Genomic DNA, 26383 nt, shown 5'->3' with positions numbered 1-26383 from the left:
TCAGGTCAGAGTCAAGGAATACTATACCAAGTAATTTGTCTCCTGCCTTCTTAATGCCTGAAGTCACATGACTGCAGAGTATAGTCCAACAGCTTTATTTAAAATTATAATCTTTTGAAGTGCTGCCCCTTCAGGTGATACGTACGCAGAGAATTTATAGCAGCGATATCAACAGATCATACAAATGACGTGAGTAAAGTGTCAACATCTAAATAGCAAATGAAGGGGATAACCTAAAATCCAATTAATTGAGGCAGAGAGAAAATCACAAAAAATTAATGGGGAGAATTGTGCAAACTCCACTCGAGGCTAGAATTGAAGCCGGGTCCCTGGTGCTGTGATGCAGAAGTACTAATCACTGAGCCTTCAAGAATTTTTTCTGTCAGCTCTGTTCCAGCCCCACCTCCCCCTCATGAATTTTAACACTCTGTAAGATCTTCTGTCACTCTAGAGCTTTTTCTCCAAGGAGAATGATCCCAGCTTCTCTATTCCATCTTAACAACATAACTTCCTCATCTCTTAACCATTTGTATAATCATTTTGTGTCTTCTGTCCAATGCATACATGCTTCCTAGATTGTCATGCCCAGAAAATGTGCACAAAGCTGAGACCAAACTAGTATCCCGTACTAGTTCTGATTTTGCTTCTGAAATTGTTATTTTTGATCTCTCAATAACCTTGACCATGTCCTCCTGCCCCTTGACCCTCTGCAACTCCAGTTCGAAGTTTTTGAGCTTACTCAGTGGAGCTAAGTGCTCCACCATTGATGGCCCTGCCTTCAGCTAGCATTCCTCCACCTCCCAAACTTCTGTTTTCCTATTTATATATCTCTATACCTTCAAGAAAGTTTTTTTAAAATATAAATTTGACAAGTTGGTCAAATACAAGGGAGTTGGTTAGCTCAGTTGGCTGGATGGCTGGTTTGCAATGCAGGGAGGCCAACAGTGTGGGTTCAATTCCTGCACCTGCTGAGGTTACCATGAAGGACTCTCTTGAACATTCTCCCTGACCCCGCACCCCCTTCACCTTAGGCATGGTGACCCTCTGGTTAAATCATCTCTAGACATCTCTTTTTAATGGGAGAACATCTCTAGGACTATACTGATTTTACCTTTTTTAACCTGTCTCAATAGGTCTTCATTATTATGTAATAATTTCTTTTAAGTATCCAGACTTGTTTTACTGTGTTTGAAGGGCCCTCTGCTCGTTGCTGTTGGATTATCTGTATTCTGTGCATGTTTCAGGATCTGTGGAAAGCAATCAACACAAATTAAACTGGGTCATGGAAATGAGATGACAGTGAGATTCCACTCTAATGAAGCAGAGTCAGATCGGGGATTTTTTGCTACTTTTGAACCTTACGACCCGAGTACATGTAAGTTGCAGAGGGATGATTAAGGGTGTGGGGACAGATGAGAGAAACGGTGGGAGGTTACAAGGAGGTGATGCATAGAATGATTAAAGCAGCCCAAACTCACTCTGATATGTCTCTTCAGCTTCATTTCATGTAACATGCACATGCTCACAGATAGTTGTTCTAAATCTATCTCTGTCTGTCTTGACTCCCAGTGTGTGTCTCCCTGATTTTAATTGCTGCACTACTGGTGACTGCCTTGAAATGTAACTTTGGTTATTTACCTACATCTGCCCTAATAATGCTGCTAAAGAGTGCTTTGCGTTTGCTTACACATCAACAATGAGTAGCATTAACAGTTTGTGAAAATCGAAGAACTAATCGATCTTGTCTGTCTGTCTGTCTCTCTCTCTCGCACCCCCAACCTCCCAAAAACAGCCTGTACCGACAAGTTAGCTTGCAAGAATGGCAATTGTATTGGGAACGACCTGAAGTGTGATGGCTGGAACGACTGTGGGGACCACAGCGATGAAATCGGCTGCAGTGAGTGTCCTTTTTACCAAATGTTTTCTTTTGGTGAAGGTGGGCTTGTGCCTGTGTAATAATGGGTGTTGTAGGTGTCTTATAATTATGAGAAATGTACTATACGTGCCCTATCCTGAATGAGAGAAAAGAAAGCTCTGGAACAGCATCTGCTGAAAGATTGACAAAAGCCACAGAGCAGGATGAGTGCATGAGAATGTGTATACAATGAAACAATGCTCTATAAAATATAACAGCATGAGTCTGGGTATCTTGAGCTCCAACCAAAAGATAACAACCTGAGATAATTTAATTTGTACAAAGTGCTACATCCCAAGTAATATTAATTATTCAGCTCCCTCTTTGAAGGATGATCCTCTCTGAGTGTGTGATGTGAAATCAGGAACAGATTCTATGAAGTGGCAACAGTTGTAATAGAAATGTTGCTGGACTGGGAGAGTTTTTTTTCATAAATATCTCCGCAATTATTTGGCTAGTAACTTGAAACATGCTTCTCCCTGTATCTCCCATTGATTCCAGTGCTTTAGTAGTTTTCTAGAATGAATTTAAAAACTCTTATAATGAGATTGCAATACAGGAATAGGCTCGTACTCTTAACTCTGAAAATGAAAATTTGTTTTGCTGTTCCTTAAAACTATACCTCTTCCTGCTTTCAACAATTCAGAAGACTAACACAAAGCTGCTAACCTTCTGTGCTCCAGTCCAGTCATCAACATTCCTTCACTGTTACTGACTTGAAATTCTGGAACTACCTCCCTAATTGCACTGTGTGTGTATCTGAATCACACACAGCAGCAGGTCAAGAAGGCAGCTTTGCACCACTTTCTCAAGGACAATTAGGGATCCAGCCAGGAAACAACATCACTTTTTATTCATTCATGGCATGTGGGTCCAGCAATTCTAGCCCATCCCTAATTGCTGTTGAAAATCTGATGAGGTGCTACCTTGAACTGCTGTAGGTTGGTTCACAATGTTGTTGGGTAGGAGGGAGGGAATTCCAAGATTTTGACCAATGACATTAAAGGAACAGCAATATAGTTCCAAGACAGCATGGTGCGTGGTTTGGAGGGGTATTTAGCAGATGGTGTTCTCATGTGTCTGCTACCCTTATCCTTGTAGATGGTAGTTGTCATGGTTTTGGATGATACTGTTTTAGGAACTCTGAATTTCAGCAGTGCATTCTTGAGTGTAGTTGACACTGCTGTAAGGTGGGAGGGAGTAACTATTTGCAGATGTGGTGACTATCTAGCGGGCTGCTCTGTCCTGGATAGTGCCAACCTTCTTGTGTTGTTGGAGCTACACTCATCCAGGCAAGTGGGAAGTATTCTATCACACTCTTGATTTGTGTTTTGTCAGTGATGAATAGGTTTTGGGACGTGAATTACACACTGCAGGAATTCTCGCTTCTGACATATTGTAGCCATACAATAGGACTGAGGCTGCTCCGATGACATTCCTCACCTCTATTTTCCTGCCCTTTCCGCATACCCTTAATTTCCCTATTGATCATGAATTTGTCTCAGCCTTAAATATGCACAAGGACTCTGGCCCCATAGCGCTCAATGTGGGAAGGAGTTGCAAAGGCACTCAAGCCCCTGCGAGAATAAATTCCGCCTCACCTCAGATTTAAATAGCTATCCATTTTATTCTGAGAATATGCCCTTTGGTCTGAGACTCCCCCATGAAGGGAAAATATCCTCTCGACGTTTATCCTGTCAAGCCCCTTAACAATCATTTATGTTATAATGAGATCACCTTTCATTATTCTAGATTATAATTAGATTTTGAATCAGTTCAACTTTTACTGAAGGCAATCTCTCCATAGAACATTATAGCACAGTACAAGCCCTTCGGCCTCAATGTTGTGCTGACCTGTGGAACCAATCTGAAGCCCATCGAATCTACACTATTCCATTTTCATCCAAATGTCTATCCAGTGACCATTTAAATAACCTTAAAATTGGCGAATCTACTACTGTTGCACGCAGACCATTCCACACCCCTTCTGCTCTGAGTAAAGAAACTACCTTTGACATCTGTCCTATATCTATTAGCCCTCAATTTAAAGCTATGTCCCCTCATCCTAGCCATCATCATCCAAGGAAAAAGGCTCTTTCTAAACCTCTGATTATCTTTTGTGTCTCAATTAAGTCACGTTTCAACCACCTTCTCTCTAATGAAATCAGCCTCATGTCTCTCAGTCTTTCTTCATAAAATCTTCCCTCCATACCAGGCAATTTCCAAGTAAATCACCTCTGAACCCTTTCCAAAGCTTCCACATCCTTCCTATAGTGCAGTGACCTGAACTGTACACAATACTCCAAGTGCGACCACACCAGAGTTTTGTACAGCTGCAGCATGACATCGTTGCTCTGAAACTCAATCCCTCTGCTAATAAAAGCTAACATACCGTTCGCCTTCTTAACAGCCCTAAATCCGGGTGGCAACTTTCAGAGGTCTATGTACCTGGACACAGAGATTTCTCTGTTCATCTACGCTACCAAGAATCTTACCAATAGCCCAGTACTCGGCATTCCAGTTGCATCTTCCAAAGTGAATCACCTCACATTTGCCCGCATTAAACTCCATTTGCCACCTCTCAGCCCAGCTCTGCAGCTTATCTATGTCCCTCTGTAACCTGCAACATCCTTCAGTACTGCATCCACAACTCCATCGACCTTAGTGTCACCTGCAAATTTGCTAACCCATCCTTCTACATCCTCGTCCAGGTCATTTATAAAAATGACAAACAGCAGTGGACACAAAACAGATCCTTGTGGTATGCCACTAGTAACTGAACTCCAAGATGAACATTTCCCATCAACCACCATCTTCTGTCTTCTTTCAGCTCGCCAATTTCTGATCCAAACCACTAAATCACCCTCAATTCCATGCCTCTGTATTTTGTGCAATCGCCTACCACGGGAAACCTTATCAAATGCCTTACTCAAATCCATATACACCACATCAACCACTTTACCCTTATCCACTTGTTTGGTCACCTTCTGAAAGAATTCAGTAAAGTTTGTGAGGCACGACCTACCCTTCACAAAACCATGTTAGTTATCCCTAATCCCGGACACCAGTAATATTGTGTCCTTTTGATCTCCCTTCCAAAATTAACAAGTTCACATTTTCTAATATTATGCTCCATCTACCAATGTTTTGTCCTCTTGCTTAACCTAACAAAATCTCTCTGTGAACTGTTTGTGTGGAACAATCGTCACTTGCCACTTTGTAGCCCACATCGTGGATATTGTTAATTGAGAGTTCAGAACTGGGGTGGTAATTGGCCAGGTTAAATTGTTCTGCTTTTTGTCACAGGACATGGAATCATACCACACAAAAAAGGCTCTTTAGCCCATCAAGTCTTTACCTACATAGCTACCACTGAAAATGCGCTAATCTCAATTTCCTGCATTTGTCCCATATCCTTGAATATTATGATATTTGAAGTACTTGTCAAAATATTTTTAAAATGTTATATGAATACCAGTGTCCACTACATTCTCAGACAATGCTTTCCAGATTCCCATCACCCGCTGAGTAAAAATGTTTTTAGCCAAATCCCCTCTGGATTTCCTGCCCCTTACCCTAAAACTTTGCCCTCATGATTGACCCTTCAATCAACATGAATAGCTGCACTCTAGTTACCCTGTCCATAACCCCCATAATCTTATACACCTCAATCATGTCTCCTGTCAGTCTTCATTGCTTTAAAGAAAACAGTCAAAGCCTATCTAGTTTCTCTTTATAGCTCAAATTCTCCATCCCAGGCAACATTCTGGTGAATCTTCTTTATATCCCTTGTAGTGCTATCACATCCTTCCTGCAGTGAGGTGACCAGAACTGCACACAACTTCTCCATTTGTGGCCTAACCAACCTCTGCACATTACATCCTTGCTCCTATACTTTATGCCACAATGTCTCATATGCCACCTTAACTATCCTATTCACATGCTGTGCTGACTTCAGGGATCTGTGAATAGTTTCTCCATGATCCCTCTGTTCCTCTAAGCTACTCAGTGCCCTGCCATTCATTAAATACTCCCTCATCTTGTTTCTTCTACACCTTGGCTTATCGGGGTAAATACCATCTGCCACTCATTTGCCCACCTGACTAAACCATTTATATCTTCCTATAAACTATCATTCTTAGTGTCCCCTCCAAATTTGCTTAACAGACCCCTCACAGTTTCATCTATATCATTTATGTATATCACAAACTTTAAGGGCTCCAGTACTGACCCCTGTGGTATACCACTGGAAACCGGCCACCAGTCAGTCGCACAGCCTTCTACCACTATCCTTTGTGTCCTACTCCTAAGCCAGTTTCTGATCCATCTCTCCAAGTTTCCCTCAATTCCATGTGCTTTAACCTTCTTAATCAGTCTCCCATGAGGGATGTTGTCGAAAGCTTTGCTAAAATCCATATACACTACCTCAACTAAACTTCCCTCATCCACACACTGGTTTGCATTTTCAAAAAATTCTAACAAATTGGTCAGTCATGACTTCTATCTGACAAAATTATGCTGACTATTGTGAATTAACCCATGCCTGTCTAATTGGGTATTAATTCACTCTTTCAAAGTTTTCTCCAGTAGTTTTCCTACCATTGATGTGAGACTCACCAGTTTGTAATTTCCTGGTTTTTCTCTACCACCCCTCTGAAAAAGTGGAACCACATTACTTGTTCTCCAGTCCTCTGACACTTCCCCTGAGGCCAAAGAAGAATTAAACAGAGATCTGCCTCAGCAAGTTTGTCACATAGATGCCAATGTTGTCACTGTACTGGAGCAGCTTGGGCATAGTAAGTTGAATAAGATTTCATAAAGAAAAGGAAAAGGAGCTTGTGTTTATGTAGAATTCTAATGAAATGTTCCAAAGATGAACCGTAAAGCAAACTGAAGGAGAAATTGGATGAGATGACCAAAAGCTTAGCAAAAAATAAAATGCTTTAAGAATATCTTTGAAGAAAGTGAGATAGAAAGGGTTTTAGGGAAGGATTTTGAGTGAAGATCCTCAGTGATGCAGTAATTATAGTTGTGTGATCAAATTTGGATGTCAGCAACTAGTTCCTTTTGTTACTTCCTTTAATAACACCAAAACTGCACACATTACTCAAGATAAAGTTTGACCAATGCCCTGTAAAAGTGAAGCTTAATATTCTTATTTTTATATTCAATTTCTCTTGTAATAAAGGATAGCATCCCATTAGCTTTTTGATTTCCATGCTGTACTTGCAACTAACTTTCTGTGACTGCTGCACTAGAACCCCAAAATCCCTCTATAATCTCAGAATTTTAGTTGTTTTCTGTTTAAGTAAGGCCTTTGATAAGGTTCCACATAGTGGTCTGCTCTGGAAGGTTAGATTGCATGGAATCTAGTGGGAGCTGGCAAATTTGACACATAATTGGCTTGATGGTAGGAGGCAGAGGGTAATAGTGGAAGGATGCTTGTCGGACTGGAGGTCTGTGACTAGTGGAGTGCCTTAAGTTGGTGCTGGGCACTTTGCCGTTTGATATCTGTATCAGTGATTTGGTTGAGAATATACAAGGCATGATTAGTAAATTTGTGGATGACACTAAAATTGGCGATATCGTGGACAGTGAGAAGGTTATCAGAAATTGCAACAGGACCTTGATCAGCTGGGAAAGTAGGCTGAGAATTGGCAAGTTGAGTTTAATATAGATAAGTGTGAGGGCTTGCATTTTGCAAAGTCAAATCAAGGTAGGAGTTTCATGGTGAATGGTAGGGTCTTAAGGAGCGTAGTGGAACAGAGGGACCTTGGAGTTCAGGTGAAAAGTGAGTCACAGGTAGCTCAGTGAAGAAGGCTTTTGGCACAGTGGCCTTCATCAGACAGGGCACTGAGTATAGAAGTTGGGAAATTATGTTGCAGTTGTACAAGACATTGGTAAGGCCACACTTTGGAGTATTGTGTTCAGTTTCAGTCACTTTGCTATGTGAAGGATATTAAATTGGAAAGAGTGCAGAAGAAATTTACAAGGAGTTTGCCAAGACTCAATGGTCTGAGTTATAGGGAGAGGCTGGACAAGCTAGGACATTTTTCTCTCCATCTTAGAAGACTGGAGGGGGGATCTTTATTAGAAGTGTATAAGATCATGGATAAGGTAAATGCACTCAGTCTTCAGGGTTGGGGAATTGAGGACTGGAAAGTATCAGATTAAGGTTAGAGGGGAGAGAATAAATATTTTCTGAGGGTGGTATGAATATGGAATGAGCTGCCAGTGAAAGTGTTTGAGGCGTTAACAACGTTAACAACATTTAAAAGGGATTTGGACAGATACATGGGTAGGAAAGGATTAGAAGGATATGGATCAAGTGCAGGGAAATGGGGTTCACATTGGTGGGCATTTTAGAACATAGAAAAGTACAGCACAAAACAGGCCCTTTGGCCACGATGTTGTGCCGAGGTTTAGATTAGATTACTTACAGTGTGGAAACAGGCCCTTCGGCCCAACAAGTCCACACTGACCCTCTGAAGAGCAACCCACCCAGACCCATTCCCCTAACACTATGGGCAATTTAGCATGACCAATTCACCTAACCTGCACATTTTTGGACTGTGGGAGGAAACCGGAGCATCCAAAGGAAACCCATGCAGACACTGGGAGAATGGGCAAACTCCACACAGACAGTTGCCTGAGGAGGGAATTGAACCTGGGTCTCTGACGCTGTGAGCCAGCAGTGCTAACCACTGTGCCACCGTGCCACCCATAATCCTAATGTAAAATATAATAACTTAACCTACACACTTCTCAACTCACTGCTATCCATGTGCATGTCCAGCAGTTGCTTAAATGTCCCCAATGACTCTGCTTCCACCACCACAGCTGGCAACGCATTCTATACATTCACAACTCTCTGCATAAAGAACCTACCTCTGACATCTCCTTTATACCTTCCTCTTAATATCTTCAAAATATTCCTCGTACCAGTCAATCCTGCCCTGGGGAAAAGTCTCTGGCTATTGACTCTATCTATTCCACTCATTATCTTGTATACTTTGATCAGACCTCCTCTCTTCCTCCTCCTCTCCAGAGAGAAAAGTCTGAGCTTATTCAAACTTTCTACATAGGGCAAGCCCTCCAGTCCAGGCAGCACCCTCTCCAAAGCCTCTCTATCTTTCCTTTTGGTCGGCGTGGACCAGTTTGTGCTGTAGGACTCTGACTCTGACTGCTTTCCCACTCTTCCTGCCATCTTGAACAACTTCGCATTTTCCCATTATATTTCATCTGCCAGAATTTTGCCCACTCACTCAAATTAACTATATCATTGTGAGTTAGTCTTTTAAGGTGACAGACTGAAAGAAGTGGGAGAAGAAAACTGGAGTTTAGTAAACAAAAAAAAAGGGTTAAGGAGCAGGAGCTTGGTCTCCAGAATATCTCATTTGAGGCTGTCTTTTTACTTTTGCCTTCAGATGTTCTTTCTCAAAACATGAAAGCCTTCAGAACAATCACATGACAATAGTGTCCAACATAATTGTTTTTGTCATTTAATGGCTTCAGCATTGAGCGAAGTTGCAATTGAATAGACAAAAACATTATCAGTAATATAGAATGTGGTTTATATCACGGCCTCTCCCTTCTAGATTGTCTTATGTTGGAATGAAGAACATCACATAATTAAAACAAAATCTTATGCATGCTGGAAATTTGACATAAAAATAGTGCTGAAAACTGTATGTTCATCAGCAGCATCTATGCCAAGCGAAACAGGGCTGTTGTTTCAAGTGGAAAATCAGTTATTTAGCATGGGCTCTTCCATCTTTACAACAAACTACTCTGGCTAATTGTGAGGTAATCCACTTGGTCAGGAAAAAACAGGCAACAGAGTCAGTGATGAATGGTAGGAACCTAAGAAGTGCTAGATTGATCTTGATGTGAATGTCCACTGGTTCCTTAAAATGGAGACAGGAATTAAGAAGACTTATAGTATACTTGACTTTATTAGCTGAGGCTTCGAGTTTAAAAGCAGGAAGGTTATGCTGGAGCTGTACATGGCTGGAGTATTATGTGTAGTCTGGAATCCACATTAAAGGAAGGATGTGATTGCACTGGAGAAGTGACAGGAGATTTACCAAGATGTTGCCTGGGTTAGAGAATTTTGGCTATGAAGAGAGATTAGGTTGGATTGTTTTCCTTCGTTAAAGTTCACACAACACCATGTTATGATTTATTTGGAAAGACAAGCTTTCGGAGTTCTCCTTTGACAGGTCATGCTCTGAAAGCTTGTCCTTCCAAATAAACCTGTTGGACTATAACCTGGATGAGTGATTTTTAACTTTTTCACTCCAGTCCAACACCGGCACCTCCACAACATGTTTTCCTTCGAGCAGAGGAGATTGAGAGGGCACATGATTAGACAGGGTGGATGTTCCTGGTGGTGGGTGTGCCCCAGTGTGAGGATTTGGGTGGACCATTTAGGGTGGAGATTAGCGAATATTTCTTCACCCAAAGAGTGGTGAGCCTGTGGAATTCATTACCACAGGAAGTAGTTGATGCCAAAAGAGTGACTGTATTCAGGAGGCGAAGAGTATGGTGCTGGAAAAGCACAGCCGGTCAGGCAGCATCCAAGGAGCAGGGGAATCAATGTTTTGAGCAAAAGATCTTCACCACAACTGCATTCCTGATGAAGACCTTATGCTCAAAACGTCGACTCTCCTGCTTCTTGGACGCTGCCTGTCCAGCTATGCTTTCTCTGCACCACACTCTTCGACTCTGATCTCCAGTATCTGCAGTGCTCACTTTCTCCCTGTATTCAAGAGGTGGCTAGATATAGCACTTGGGACGAATGGGATCAAAGGTTATGGAGAAAAAGCAGGATTAGGCTATTGAGTTGGATAATCAGCCATGATAGTGATGAATGGTGGAGCAAGCTTGAAGGGCTGAATGGCTGCCTTCTGCTCCTATCTTAATTGAGGGGCATAGATAGGCTAGACAAAGAGCAAGTTTTCCCCTTGACAGGAATCATTGATCTGGAGCATAGATTAAAGGTACGGGGCCAGACGTTTAGAGGAGATGTAAGGGAAAGATTTTTCACCCAGAGGGTGTTAGGAATCAGGAACTGTCCCTGTAAAAATGGGAGAGGCAAAAACCCTTGAATATTTAAGAAGCATTTAGAGTGCACTTGCGATGCCAAAGCATACAAAACTAAGGAATTAGAATAATTAGTTTGTTGTTTGAATTGTACATCCACGATAAGCCAAAGGTCTCTTTCTGTGCTGTGCCCTCCTATGACCCTATAACAAATATAGTAAGAAAAGTATTTCCTTTTATTTGAGATATCTGTTCCAACTGAGAAGATATATCGTAATTCAAGATGCAGTTTTGGAGCTGAAACATTTTCAATGATGTTGGTTGCTTTTGTGCATCTAGAATTTTTCTTGTCAATTTTTTAAATCTTGTTGAAAATTTAGTAGCACCTTATCATTGCAGTCCTGATTGAAATGGCTTAAACATTGAGTCCCACCATGATACATTTCAATCTTTGCTGCTGTGTAAAGGGATGTCTTGATTTTTTTATCACCATAGCTGTTACACAGAATCTTCAAAATACTTGTTGGCATGAAATACATTCAGCTGTGAATTCATCAACTTTGCAAAGTCAGTTTAATAATTGATATTATTCTTCCTTCTGTTGTCTTAAGAATAATTGTCCTTGAATAAGGTCAACGGTGCAGAAGTTCTGCAGATCAATGGTGAGATTTTCCATTGAAAACTGGATTAGCATAGGATACTCCAATTTCTCTCTAAACAGAGTTTGACTTGGTTTATAATGATGAGTTAAAGTATCACAGATATTACTAAAAGAATAAATTGCATTTATATGGAACATAGTATGGTACAGCACAGAGACAGGCCCTTCAGCCCACAACATTGTGCCAAACATGTCACCAAACTAAATTAATCCCTGCTGCCTGCCTTGCTCCATATCCCTCTATTGCTTGCACATTCATGTAGTTATCTAAAAATCCCTTCAACATCCTTATCATATCTACCTTCACCACCACTATCTCTGGCAGTGGGTTGCAGATTTCTACCATACATTGTGTAAAAAATAAACTTACCCCTCACACCTCCTTTGAACTTCTCCCCTCACCTTAAATACATGCCCCTTGGTTTTAAACATTTCGACTCTGGGGAAAAATGATTCTGACAGTCAACTCTATTTAGGCATCTCATAATTTTATAGACTTCTATCAAGTCTCTGCTCAGCTTCTGTTAGTTCAGAGAAAACAACGCAAGTTTTTCTAGTCTCACCTTATAGCTCATACCCTCTAGTACTCTAGCAGAATAAATCCCAAGGTATTTCATAACAGACTTCGCAAACAGAAATTAACACAGTTAGGACAGTTGACCAAATGTGATCACTATAGATTGACCTAAGAGTGGCTAGACAGATTTAGGGTGGAATTTCAAAGTTTAGGGAATTAGCAGTTGAAAACTAATTCACTACTTCTGTGAAAATGGAGGGTAGGCCACTGTGTAGATTCCTAATATAGGCAGATAGCTCCATCTGTCGGCCTAAACGAGACAGTCATGATCTCTGCGTGACCTTTAATCAATCCACAATCTGTGCCTGCCTTTTCCTCTTTCCCCTGGTTAGGAATGGTTAATTTAGCTGAACATTCTGGAAAAACTGCTAAAAAGAGAAGGCAATTGAACTTGACAGATCTTAAGTGGCTTCTTCTATTGATTACCGATTTAATTCTGTATATTAAATCAAATTAATGTGCATACACTGCTCCTTATGACCTGAACCAACAGGGCTTTGTAGCTTTTTTTTAATTAACCAGATCAGATATGTTATGACACAATTCTTGAACTCAGGCTATCTAGCACAAACGTAGGTACAGTATCACTGCATCACGAGAGCCTAAGACAGGGCCGGGCACTGTGTAATAGGAAGAGATCATCTGTTTTGAATCTGAGACAAATTAGAATATTTTCTGACTTTTGACAAACCAGTAACTGGAGTAGCAAAGAGATTTAGTTGGCCATGTACACACAATGTACACTTACAAGAAATAATCAGTCAGCAATGGTGCAGAACAGGTGAGATTTATCAAAGCAAAAAATATGATTCAAATTGTATTTGAAGAACTGTTCCATTCTGGACACACCAGGTTTTTTTTAAAGTGTAACTTAGAAGATCAGATTATGAGGAATACGCTGTACAAATTCAATTTGTCTTACCTTGAGATTTTAATATAATTCAAAAGTTTAAAATGTTAGATTTTAGTGTGGTGGAAATTCTTCTGCAGAAATCAAGAACAAAGTAAGAATCTTAAAATCAGAGCTGTTACTTGGGAATGACGTCAGAAAACACTTGTTTGGCACAACAAATTGTCAAAATCTAGAAATCAATTCCACAAAAGAACAGTGAGGTAAGCCTGGGTGAGGTTGATGGATCCACACCGTTATGTTACTGATTTCTTCTCCCTCCATCGCAGTTTGCAGCAAAGACCAGTTCAGGTGTAATATCGGTCTGTGTAAATCTGTGTTCTGGAGATGCGATGGTGTTGACGACTGTGGTGATAACAGTGATGAGATGAATTGCGGTAAGTACTTTGACCCATTATAGCTACAATAATTCCTTGATCTGTTCTCCCATCTGCCATTCTCTACCACATTTCTCATTAGTTCAGTAACTTCCTCACTCCACCTCTTCCATTGCCCTTCCCTCTAACGTCTGTCGTCTTCTGTGCGATGTGGCCATTCTTGGTTCAGCTAGTTTACTAATTTATATTGCCGAAATTTCGAAAATTCATTTTGGTGCCTTTTGGAACTACCCATCAAGTAACCACTTTTACTTTCCTCTCTCCTATTTTCTTCCACATTTCTCTCCACGTAAGGCTACAGGGTATACTTTTGGATGGAGAATGATATTGGAATAACTTCATGCTTGGTCATTTCTGTATTTTTCAGAGTGTACTATTGAAGAGATGAAATGTGCAAATGGAAAGTGTATCCCTAAGGAACAAAAATGCAATCAGGTTAATGAGTGTGGAGACGGAAGCGATGAGAAAGATTGCAAGAATGGTAAGCAGTAACAGGATCTCACTCCTGAGTTGTGCCTTCCCTGAAAATGTTTGGGGACAGCATTTCTCTAGCCACCTTGTACCTGTGCCAGCAGTGCTGGGCATTGTTTTCTTCTTCCACCTTGTTGCAAACTTTTAAAAGAAGCTTGCAGTGATTGGTGAGGCAGTATTGAGTTGTGAAACTGATTAGCTGCCTGATGAATAGTTAATGTTTATTTTCTCTTTGTAGAACAAGGTTCGGTCCCCTGCACCTCTAATACCTACAGTTGTAAGAATGGTCTCTGCATCCAAAAGAAGAATCCAGAGTGTGATGGAACAAAGGATTGTGAAGATGGTTCAGATGAGCAGAACTGCAGTAAGTATTTATTGTTGCATCACAGCCTTTTCTGTGTGCTTGATACTTAAGGTTGAACTGAATCTTTCCTGTTCCCTTGAGCCTGCATCACCATTTAATAAGGTCTGATTGTGGTATTGGATATCATTGGACCAATAATCCAGAGGAAATGCTCCGGGACATGGATTTAAATTCCACCATTGCAGCAGTTTGTAAGTTTTGTGTCCGTTAATAACATTTGGAATTCAAAGTTAGTGAGGGTGACTATGAAGCATAGTCATTAAATAAGAGAGTCATAGAGTCCTGCATGTCCTATTGCTGCATTGCCATAGTCTTACCAGACCATACAGGCTGCTCTTTGTTTTTGAAAGAAGCGACTGGTGGTGATTTAACCTGAGGATCACCTCAAACAGTGGAAGAGATTGAGAAGGAGAGTCCTTAATAGTATCCTCAAACTGGTGATGGGAATTGAACCGATGCTGTTGGCGTCCCGCTGCTCTGTAAGCCAACAACCCAGCCAACTGAGCTAAACCAATTTCCCCCTGCATGTCTACACTGACCAACAAACACTAAACTACACCAATCCCATCTACCTACACATGGTCCATAGCCTATTACATTTTAAGTCCTTATCCAGATGCTGGTTAAATGTTGAGACTACCTGTTCTACCACTGTCTCAGGCAGTGTGTTCCAAATTTCCACTACCGGCTGGGTGAAAAAAAAAATTTCTCAGATCTCCTCTAAACCATTTACTCCTCACCTTAAATTTATGCTTTCTGGTCTCAGAAACACCTGCCATGCAGAAAATATTCTCATGATCTACTCTCTCTATACCATTCATAATTGTTATTTACCTCAGTCAGATCCCCCACGTCAGCTTCCTCTGCTCCAGGAAAAACAAACCTGGTCTATCCAATCTCTCCTCATAACTGAGTCTTTTAAAATTCTACTTGCTAATCCTTGGGGAAGGAAATCTGTTTTTACCTATTCTGGATCACAGCAATATGTTTGATCCTTAACTCGAATCATAGAATCCTCCAGTGTGGAAACGGGCCATTTTCCCCAACAAGTCCACACCAACCCTCCAGAGAGAATCCCACCCAGACCCATTCCCCTACCCTATTACTCTGTATTTACTCCTGACTAATGCATCTAACCTACACTATGGATAATTTAGCACGGCCAATTCACCTAACCTGCACAACTTTGGACTATGGGAGGAAACTGGAGTATCCAGAGGAAACCCTTACAGACAGTTGCCTGAGACTGGAATCGAACCCAGTCCCCTGGCACTGTGAGGCAGCAGTTCTAACCACTGAGCCACCTTGCTGCCCATTAACTGTCCTCTGAAATAGCTGACCCTCACAAGCACCCCTTGGTTCAACAACAGTTATGGGTGTGGCAAAAAAAGCCCTTGCCAGTGTTGCCTGGTTACCACCCTTAGCAACAGTTATTGGCTCAGTGCAAAGAGGAAAAGAGTTAAGTCCGAATCAAATTTATTGGTTAGTTAAAACAGACGAAAGGGTTAAAAGCAGGCATGCAGTTCATACAAAACTCAAATCTATGTGCACACCCACTAGCTTTTTCAAACGGTCCACTTAACAGTCACTGAAAGTAAAGGCTAAAACCCAAGAACAGGAGCTCAGGCTGACTAGGCAATTCCCAGATTCTCTGTGTAACCTTTATGCTTCCAAGCAGAGGGTCCTCAACTTCAGTAAAGGTTGGTCTCCAAAGTTTTCACTGCTAGAATGCCCAAAATTCTTTGTTCTAATCCTTTTTCATTATCTTACCCAATTGTATTGTCTTTTCCTTTGGCTCATCTGGTGATCCTGTGTCTTCCCGCTATAACCTCACTCCAAGGACACTCTCTTAGAATTACCTCATTACTTTTCCACCAGATAAGGATATACACCTTGTGTCATTCCCCTGAACTGACTAGATTTGAACTTGTTCCAGCTAGCACAAGACAGTGGCTAGGGCTCCAGTAACTTGAGTTCACAAGCTGCTGTTTTTGTGTGAGCAGCCACTGGCCAACATCTCCCTCTTATCAATCCAAAGGTATCTTAGGGTCATTTTCCTTTCATTCTGCTAACTGCTCATGGGATCACCTTCAATCCCAGTGGGTGTGTTACATCTGCATTATGTGTGTGTGTGTGTATATATATATATTTAAAAAGTCTAATGACTTGATTCACATGATCCCTTTTATAATAACAATCGTCCCTTCTGTTTTGTTACAACTTCAACTTCTAACCTTGATATAATTTAATTTTTCTGCCTTCTGAACTGATACTTGTTGAGTATTACAATCAATATTACAGCCGCAGAGTCTCTCAAAATTCCATTTACATTATCAACATGCATTCTAATTGTTTTGGTGTGTTTAGTTTGATAGATTATCTCCTTTTCCCTCTTCTGCAATTTGTGTCCAGTCTGCTGTTAGGTGTGGAATTGGTAGTAGCAACTCGATGGCAACATGCGTTGACAGATCTTGATCAGCATTGAATCATTAGAGATTTTCCCTCATTACCACTTGTGTTATTGGCCAAGGCAAGGTTTGTCTCCCAATAACGAGGTCTGAGGTCACGTTTTCGACGGCTACATTATGTTGCTTCAAAGGGCACTGTTTCTGTCCCATGGTATAGTTCATGACTGCTGTCGCCATGTAATGCATCTGTCCCACAGCAGAATATTGCAAAAAACAACTGATTATTTGCAGGCAAACAGATAATAACTAATTTTCACAAGAACTGAAACCACAATTTGCAAGTTTCTGTCTTGTGATGACATTTAATATTAAGTTCAACACCTTCAAATTGTGAACCAACTCCCATTTTTTCCCTTTAATTTAGTGTTACTTGTTACATTCTCTGTCACCATGTCCTCTATCCCTGCCCCCCCACCCCAGTGGGTACTGTCTGTATTTACAAGTCAGGCAGTTCGACACATTCTCACATTCCAGTCACTTAATCTGAACTATCAACATCTTTTCTCCACCAGCACCCTACACCAACACCCAAACCTCCTCAACACACACACCTCCCCCCCCCAACACCTCCCCCCTCAAACAACCCCCATGCGCACCTCCCCCCCCCCCCCCCCCCACGCACCTCCCCCCTCACCCCCACACCCCCTCCCCACATCATTGTGGGTGCCCAGTACTCAATTGGTTAGTGTCAGACTTCTAAGATGACAGAGGGATAGCTTGTCTCCAACTACTTTTTTTTAAAAAGTTGCTTACCATACACCCAATTTGGTACTTGGTGTGCTTCAAGTTACAATAAATTGTACTAACCATGGTCAATGTTCAGCTAGCGTATCTCAGCCTCATGTGCCTCCTTAAAAGTGGTGGCTGTATGGTCATTGATCAGGTTTGTCATATCCTGAAGGTGCTTCATAAAATTAATTGCATTTAGGGTCATCTGGGATGCGTCCTGACTTATCTGGCCTAATCGTATCTGATCCTGCTAACTTGTTCTACTAATAACTTGCATTTTCTGCTGGAGGGACTGTATCTGGTTTTTTAATTTTGCTATGTCTAAGGTGTTGACCATTGCTGGTCTTCTAGGTTGTGAAGGGTCCTGGGGCCTGTCAGAAGCCTTCATCTACTCCTTTTGTGCTGTTTTCACTCTACCCACCTCCTGCACTGTATCCTCGTGCGTCCAGTTAATAAACATCTGGGCAATTTCTTGACATAACTTAACCCCCCTTCAACCGATATATCTCCTGTCAGAGTCCCCGTCCCTGTCAATATTCACATAAATGTGATCCAAATTAACCATAATTTTACTGTGGCCATCATTAACTGACAGTCACTCGATCAGTGGCCATACAAAATGATCACTTTCTCTGCAGTATTGTAAAATACATCTCTACTTAAATTATTTTCTGTTTGTTTTCATGCCAAAGAGGACAACTTCACACTTTCACATATGGTGCTACCAAATTTTTGAGGCTCACTTCTCTATGTCTCATTTCAGACTCAATGTATTCTCCTAAGAATTTGATTTTGTGCTGTCACCAAATCTGGCAACAACATGGTTGGCCCTTTCAGCCATGTCGTGACGACAGGTTGGAAAATGTTAAAGCCCCATCAGTGATCCCTGCAGCATTCCACTAGCTATAGTTTGCCTACCTGAAAATAAACTAGTTATACTGGTTCTTTATTTCTTGTTAGCTCATCAATCCTCTATCTATTTGATATATTATCCCTCAACATCACAAGCTCTTTGCCTGTGTGGTAGCCTTTTATGTGACATCTTTTGAAAACCTAAATGCTTGTTACATCCTCAAAGAATTCTCATAAATTTATCAACTTCGCTTAAAGCCTTGTTATCTCTCCATGATAATGTTAAGACCATATAAATGCCCCGTTGTTATTTATAAAAGGATATTAAAAAAAAGTGTGCAGCACAGAAACAGGCTCTTTGGTCTGTGCTGACACATGGTCTCTTTTACACTAAGAACCTTTTGCGTCTGCACAGTCTGTACCCAACTGCCTGTTTATATATCTGTTAAGATGCCTCTCAAGTGTTGCTATTGTACTTGGCTCCAGCACCACCCTCTGGCAGTGCATTCCAGGCACTCTGTATGAAAAAAACTTGCTTCTCACATTTCGTTTAAATTTACTGTCTGTAACCTTAAATCAATGTCCCATAGTAATTGACATTTATACCCTAGGCAAAAGACTTCAACTATTGACACCTCTAATAATGTTATGATTTGGAGATGCCGGTGTTGCACTGGGGTGTACAAAGTTAAAAATCACAACACCAGGTTATAGTCCAATCGGTTTATTTGGAAGCACTAGCTTTCAAAGTGCTGCTCCTTCATTAGGTGGTTGTGGAGTAAAATATCGTAAGACACTGAATTTATAGCAAAAGTATACAGTGTGATGTAACTGAAATGATTTATTGAAAAAGATCTGGATTGTTTAACTCTCTCATCTTTTAGAATGATTTGGAGATGCCGGTGTTGGACTGGGGTGTACAAAGTTAAAGATCGCACAACACCAGGTTATAGTCCAACAGGTTTAATTGGAAGCACACTAACTTTCGGAGCATTGCTCCTTCATCAGGTGATACCAAACTATCACTGTATTCTAACAGATGAAAGGTTTAACAGACAATCAATTTTTCAATGTATAATTTCAGTTACATCACACTGTAAGTTTTTGCTATAAATTCTGTGTTAGGATTGAGCCCTCCACTACCACCTGTGAAGGAGCGTCCAAAAGCTAGTGTGCTTCCAATTAAACCTGTTGGACTATAATCTTTTTAGAATGACCATGCTAGTTTCAATTCTGAAGGAGCAGTGCTCAGAAAGCTAGTGCTTCCTAATAAATCAGTTGGACTATAACCTGGTGTTCTTTAATAGTGTTGTAAACTTCTATCAGGTCACCCTCATCCTTTGATGTTCAAGTGAAAACAAACCAAATTTGTCCAATCTCTCCTCATAGCTTACACCCTCCAACCAGACTACAGACTGTTTCTATACCCACTCCTAAGCCTCCACATCCTCCTTGTGGTGTGGTGACCAAAACTGTGTACAATATTCCAAATGTAGCCTAACTAAAGTTCTACACAGCTGCAACATGACTTGCTGATTTTTATACTTTGCTCAGACCAATGAAAGCAATCAGCCTATTATATCAGCTTTTTAAGTATTCGAACTTAATTAATCATCTGTTATGTTGTGATGGGGACTCTGACAGGAGATATATCGGTTGAAGGGGGGTTTAAGTTATGTCAAGAAATTGCCCAGATGATTATTAACTGGACGCAGGAGTATACAGTGCAGGAGGTGGGTAGAGTGAAAACAGCACAAAAGGAGTCGATGAAGGCTTCTGACAGGCCCCAGGACCCTTCACAACCTTTACAAGGAAAGGCAGGAAATTGAAATTAACAGAAATAATGCCCTCTTGAATGCTAATTGCAACTACCTTAAATGCACTTCAGGCAGTGTACCCAAATACTAACTACTCACAGTGTGAAGGTTTCTTTTCACTGTGTTTGTTTGCCCTCTATGCCCTCTGGTTTCTGATCCATTTAAGAATGTAAACAGTTCCCCCAGTCCACTGAAACAGGATGGTCCATCTGGCATCGACCAAGGTACTAGAAATGACAAAGCCAAAAACAACAGTGTAGACTCTGCAAAGTCTGTATAAACATCTGGAGCTAGTGCCAAAATGTCACATACAGCCTGACGTAGCCTGTATGGCATGATTGTAACGCCACCATCACCATCCCTGAATATGTCCTGTCCCACCAGCAGGATGGACCCAACAGAGGCAGTGACACAGTGGTAGAAAATTGGAACGGAATTCCCTTGGAATTCCTCAACATTGACTCCAGACCACATGAGGTCTTCATGGCTTTAGGTTAAACATAGGCAAGAAAATTTCCTGCTGATTATCATGTACCATCCTCCCTCAGTACAGTTATGAGCCAGACCAAACCCCCTCAAGGAGATAGCCTAGACCCTAACATTTTTCTTATTTTAAAGACAAGTATTAGGTGTTGTGTTCCAGATGCAATTTGATTGGTTAAACTACCAGGCTTGAAGCAAAGGACACGTTATTTATACACTATCATTGAAATATAGACAAAATAAAACAAAAGAATTAATTTAACTGTAACTCTAATGAAATACGTAACAAAATAATGAACTACTCATCTGCTGTTCTAATATAGTAAGATTCCGTAAGCATACCCTTTTAGAATCCTTGTGCAGTGTGGCCCTTTGTGATTTTTATCATTAGTTTTTCTGCCTTCCACTTTTACCTTTACTGCCCTTTGTTTTTGTCCCATTTCACTTCCCTGTGACTTCCTGCATTGGTTCCTATTCCCGTTCCGTATTGGTTTAAATCCTCCCCAACAGCACTAGCAAATCCTATTCTCACTCCTATCCTACTTCTGCACTTGATCAGCTGTGTTCATACCCTTCCTGTGGTGGGGCCCCAGAAACTGTACACAATATTCCAGCTGAAGTCAAACTAATGTCTTGTCCATGTTTATCACAGCCTCCTTGTTTTTGGTCTCTCTGCCCCTATTTATGAAACCAAGTATTCTTTGGAAGATTTTTGTGCCTTCTATTGAAAAGGATATAAGTGAGAAAGGGAGTTGGATGGGGTTCAGTTTTTGAGAGAAGATGCAGTCATAGATGGTGTTCAGTATGAGAGATAGAGGATGGCAACATATATGGGGTACAGTGAAAGTGTGTAGTACAGTGAGAGAAGGGGAATGTTGAGCTGACTTTTAAGCAAACCATTATCCAATTTGTTGTTTTTATATTTCACAACTGCATTTTAAATAGCTTTATTTTTGTTCATTTTAAAGTTAACCAGAAAGCATAATTGTTGAATTAAACCTTCGTGTTGTCTTATAGCTTGATATGAATGAATCTGAGCTACACAGATGGGAGGAGAGTGTTATCCCAAACCGATTCTTAAAGTCTGAGTTTTGTTTCTGCTTATTTTCACAATGCCTAGGAGGGACAGCATATCATTGCCATCACATCAAGAATTGTCTTGGCTTGATTGGGGAAGGAGCTTGTGATCCAGCTCTGTGCAGAAAAATTGAGCTCTTTATACCATTAGGTCATGTGCCGTGATGTGGAAAATATTACATCTGCTGCAAATGTAACTCAGCAGTGTACAGAAGCTGTGAGCTCTGATCACTCAAACTTCGACTTCTGATTTGTCGACAGGCTGTGGATATCGGCCATACAGGCACTCTCGTATTGTGGGAGGTGTGGCAGCTGAGCCCGGTGAATGGCCATGGCAGGTCAGCCTCCATTTGAAGAACAAGGGAAACGTATGTGGAGCCTCAGTGATATCTAATCGTTGGCTTGTATCAGCTGCACATTGTTTCCAGGACGCAAGAGATATCAAGTAAGTCCTCAACTAGTTGCTAAGATAGAGAATCTCTGTCAGTGCAGCAAATGAGAAGAGTTCTCTGTTTAGAATTATGGATTTTCTCATCTCTGGGTACAGAATTGGGGAAGGCGAAGTGGAGGATATGGAGGGAGGTGGAGGCAAAATGATAGTGGGGTGAGGGAAGAAATGGAGAATAACTGAATGTGAGAGCAAGGGGACAAGGTACAAATTCTGGTCTTACCAGCGATGCCTATATCTTACAAAAGAAAAAGCAAAAAAAAGTTATTCATTTTGTTTGAAGTAGTTTTTAAGACCTTTCCTGCCATTGAGATTGAACTGACTGGACTTGCCAGTTACTCATCCAATTTCCTCATGAAAGCCTCAGTTGAATGCCCCATGCTTCAGACAGTGCATTCCAATCCTAATTCACTCACTATATCATTTTTTTTAATCTCATGGTTGCCATTGCTTATGTTAACCGTTACCTTAAACTCTACATGCCCTCTGGTTATTGATCCTTCCATCAATGGGAACAATTTCTCTCTATATATTCAGTCCAGATCTGTCATGATTTTGAACACGTCTGTCACAACTCCTCTCAATCTTCTGTTCTTCAAGGAGAATGATGAAGCCAATATGCTTCAGTCATATGCTTGTGCTCTCGCAACCTGACCTGCTATGTTCAACAATTTGTGCTTATCTACTCCGAGATCGCTCTGCTTCTGTGCTCCCTTTATATAATTTCACATTTCTTTGCATAAAATGTAATATGCCTCATTTCCAACCATTCTACCAACTTTTGAGATTCCACACTATCTTCCTCACGGTCTATAATACTGCCAGGTTTTGTACCATATACACATTTGGAATTGTGCTCTGTACACCAAAGTCTAGAAAATTAATATAGCTGAGGAGAAAGTCTGTGAGGAATTCCACAGTAAATGTTCATCCTATACAAAAAAATGTTTTCTCACTACTTTGTTTCCTACCACTGAGACACTTTTGTGCCCATGTGGGTACTATTCCTTTCATTCTGTGAGCTACAATTTCACTCTCAAATCTGCAGCTTGACATTATCAAATGTCAAAGCCCTTTGAAAATCTTTGTAGACCACAAAAAACTGCACTACCTTCATCAAAAAAAACTCCAAGTAATCCTGATTTGCCCTAAACAAATCCATTTTTGCTTGTTTAACCCACATTTTCTCACATGACTTAATCTTATCTTGAATTATCATTTCCAAAATTTTCACCACACTGAGATAAAATTGATAGCCTGCAGTTGTTTCCCTGATGAAGGGCTTTTGCCCGAAACGTCGATTTCGCTGCCCGTTGGATGCTGCCTGAACTGCAGTGCTCTTCCAGCACCACTAATCCAGTATTTGTTTTCCAGCATCTGCAGTCATTGTTTTTACCTCCTTGAGCAGTTGAGTGCAAGGAAGGTTTGAAAATTACAGCCAATGCCTTTGCAGTTTCTATCTTTCATTACCTCTGGATGCAATTTCATTAACTCCCAGTGTCTTATCAATGTTGAACTATCAACAGTTTATTGAAAACCACATCATCAATTTTTAGCACTTCTTTGCCTGAATATCTGTTTTTCACTTGGCTTGGGTGACATCATCTTCCTTGATAAATGCACATTAAATATTCATTTAATACCTCTATTAAGCTGCATGCCACTTCTGATCCCTCAACAGGTCCACCCCCCCTCCGCCTACCACTTTATTCCTTGTACATATATGGAAAAATGATACTAGTATGAAAGGAAAGAGTGGGCAAGTCAAATGAGGTGAATTGATTTTCAGAAGGGTCAGCATAGACTTAGTGGGCCAAATGACTTTGTGCTGAACGTTTCAGAACAGTCTACAGCTAAAATCACATTCTAATTGTATGCTACTGTTTCTGTGCCTTTAGATCTAAGACTAAAAATGTTAATTCTGTTTGGTAATGTGAAAATATCTGTTGTAGCTGGCACCATCAGTAACCAATTAGTTTACCAGGTCCCTCTGCTCCACACAACATTTAAAAGTTTTTTTAAAATCTCTTAAAACATTATAGTACATGAGACTGCAGGAAAAGAGCTGGAAAATGGGACTAGAGTAGATAGGAGCTTGATGATCAATGTAGAGGTGATGGGGTAATTTTTGATTCTGTGATCTCATTTGAAATATTTCAGCTCTAAGGGGACCATTGTCCTTGACTAATCGGTTCATTGTATTTGTGTCTCATAGATATTCTGATCCTAATATCTGGGTTGCTTACCTTGGCCTGCATGTTCAGTTGCAGTTGAATGAACAAGTAGTGATGGGAAATATCAAACAGATCATTGTTCATGAGTCTTACAGTCCACAGACTTTTGATAATGATATTGCTCTGTTGGAGTTGTCTAGTCCTGTAACCTTCTCGAGTGTCATTCAGCCCATCTGCCTCCCAGATGCATCTCATAACTTCCCCGTTGGGAAAACTGTCACGGTCACAGGCTGGGGGAGAATGAAGGAAGATGGTGAGTTAAACAATCAACTTGCAACACTTGAATCTGTTACAATTCTCTTTCATTTGTGCTGTTTGATCTAACTTGATGATTGCGTTAAAGAAGAAATGTTGATGCCAGCAATGGGTTATACCACATGTATGTTCTGAGATTTGGGTTGTAGTATTGTTTTGTAATACTGACAAGAGTTAAACAATCCCTTGGAAAGTGGAGAAGTTTCAGAGAGATGGATAATGGGAGGTTTTTCCCTATCCATCGTATCAAAAACTTTGCAATAAGTTACCGGCTCATAAATGAATGTAAATATTGAAATAGGAGAGCTGAACAAATTCAAAAGAGATTCACTAGGCTGATTCCTGGGATGGTTGGCTGGTCAAGTATGGCTGAACATGTTAGGCCTTTATTCATTTGAAGAATGAAGGGGTCATCTTACTGAATCATATAAGTTTCTGAGGGGCTATTTTTGACAGGGTGAACATTGAAGATAAAGGCAAAATACTGCAGATAAAAGTCTGAAACACACACACTGAATATTTGTGAATTCCAATAGGTCTGGCAGTGTCTGCAGAGGGAGAAACAGGTCGAAGTATTGAGTCAAGCATTACGCCTCTTCAGAGCTTGAAGAAGAATCAGACCAAATTTGAAACATTAACTCTGTTTCTGGGATATTCTACACAATAATGGGGCATACATTTCAAATTAGGATGCAAAGGAATTTCTTCTGAGAGAGTAATGAAGGTTTGGAATTCTCTACCACCAGAGAGTTGTGGATGCTAAATTACAAAGTATTTTAAAGAGGAGGTAATGTGAAATATGAAGCAGCAGAAGGCTGAGGAGTTGGTATAAGAAAGGAGTTGAGGCCTGTGGCAGTTCAGCCATGATCTTGAGGAGCCACAGGGCAGGTATGAGGGGCTGAATAGCCCACTTCTGCTCTTATTTCTTAGGTTCTGGAACAGGCTGATATCATTGCTTATGGTTGATAGATTTGCTTTCTTGGAACCCTGATTAAATGACATGGTGCATTACTACTAGGAACCTGGAAGAATGATGTGTAATATCTTCCCTCTTCCCTTCTCTTGTAGGTCCTGAGGCCACAGTCTTGCAGCAAGCTGACTTACGAATCATAAAAAATCAGGTCTGCAATAAGTTTCTGAGCACTGTTGTGACCTCCCGCATGTTGTGCGCTGGATTCTTAAGTGGAGGCATTGATGCATGTCAGGTAAGGTGACCCTCCAGCACTCTGCCAGTCTCTTTCACATGCAGTGGGTTATGTATAGCCAGTCCCTGGCAACAACCACATCTGGGCTTGGTCATTCTAGAACACTAATCCCACAGAAATTTCCCCCAGTGAGGCCATCAGCATACGTTTCCAATACTTCATTTAATCTTGCAACAGTAAGTCTGAGAAGGGCACAGCACATTCTTCTTTTTGATTTGAATGTTGGAACATGCAAATAATTATTGCCGTCGGTACTAATTTTGCTTTGTTATTTTCTGAACAATTGTATACACAGTTATTCCCTTTCTTCCTCATTGAACCATTCTCTAAACTTAAAATCCATCAATTAGAATTTCAGCAAAATATTGTATTGGACACTGGAAATCTGAATTAAAAGCCAAACAGACTGGAGATACTTGGAAGGTTAAGCAGTATCTGTGCAGAGAAAGTAACTAAATTTACATTTTGGATCATTGCCCATCATAATGAATTTCA

At 40.7% G+C, this 26383-nt stretch overlaps 1 protein-coding gene across 1 annotated transcript in view; it reads left to right on the top strand.

Moving 5' to 3' along the window:
• Positions 1–26383, top strand: part of LOC140494071 (suppressor of tumorigenicity 14 protein-like) — a 121599-nt gene that overhangs the window by 88720 nt on the left and 6496 nt on the right. The window contains exons 11-18 of the mRNA XM_072592986.1: positions 1245–1375; positions 1793–1897; positions 13378–13485; positions 13853–13966; positions 14195–14320; positions 22008–22191; positions 24410–24681; positions 25752–25888. Coding sequence (XP_072449087.1) covers positions 1245–1375; positions 1793–1897; positions 13378–13485; positions 13853–13966; positions 14195–14320; positions 22008–22191; positions 24410–24681; positions 25752–25888 — 1177 coding nt within the window. The remainder of the gene's footprint in view (positions 1–1244; positions 1376–1792; positions 1898–13377; positions 13486–13852; positions 13967–14194; positions 14321–22007; positions 22192–24409; positions 24682–25751; positions 25889–26383) is intronic.

Source organism: Chiloscyllium punctatum, chromosome 23 (genome assembly GCF_047496795.1).
Source record: "Chiloscyllium punctatum isolate Juve2018m chromosome 23, sChiPun1.3, whole genome shotgun sequence".
NCBI lineage: Eukaryota > Metazoa > Chordata > Chondrichthyes > Orectolobiformes > Hemiscylliidae > Chiloscyllium > Chiloscyllium punctatum.
The sequence above is the reverse complement of the archived record's forward strand: the minus strand, read 5'-3'. Positions and strand labels throughout refer to the sequence as shown.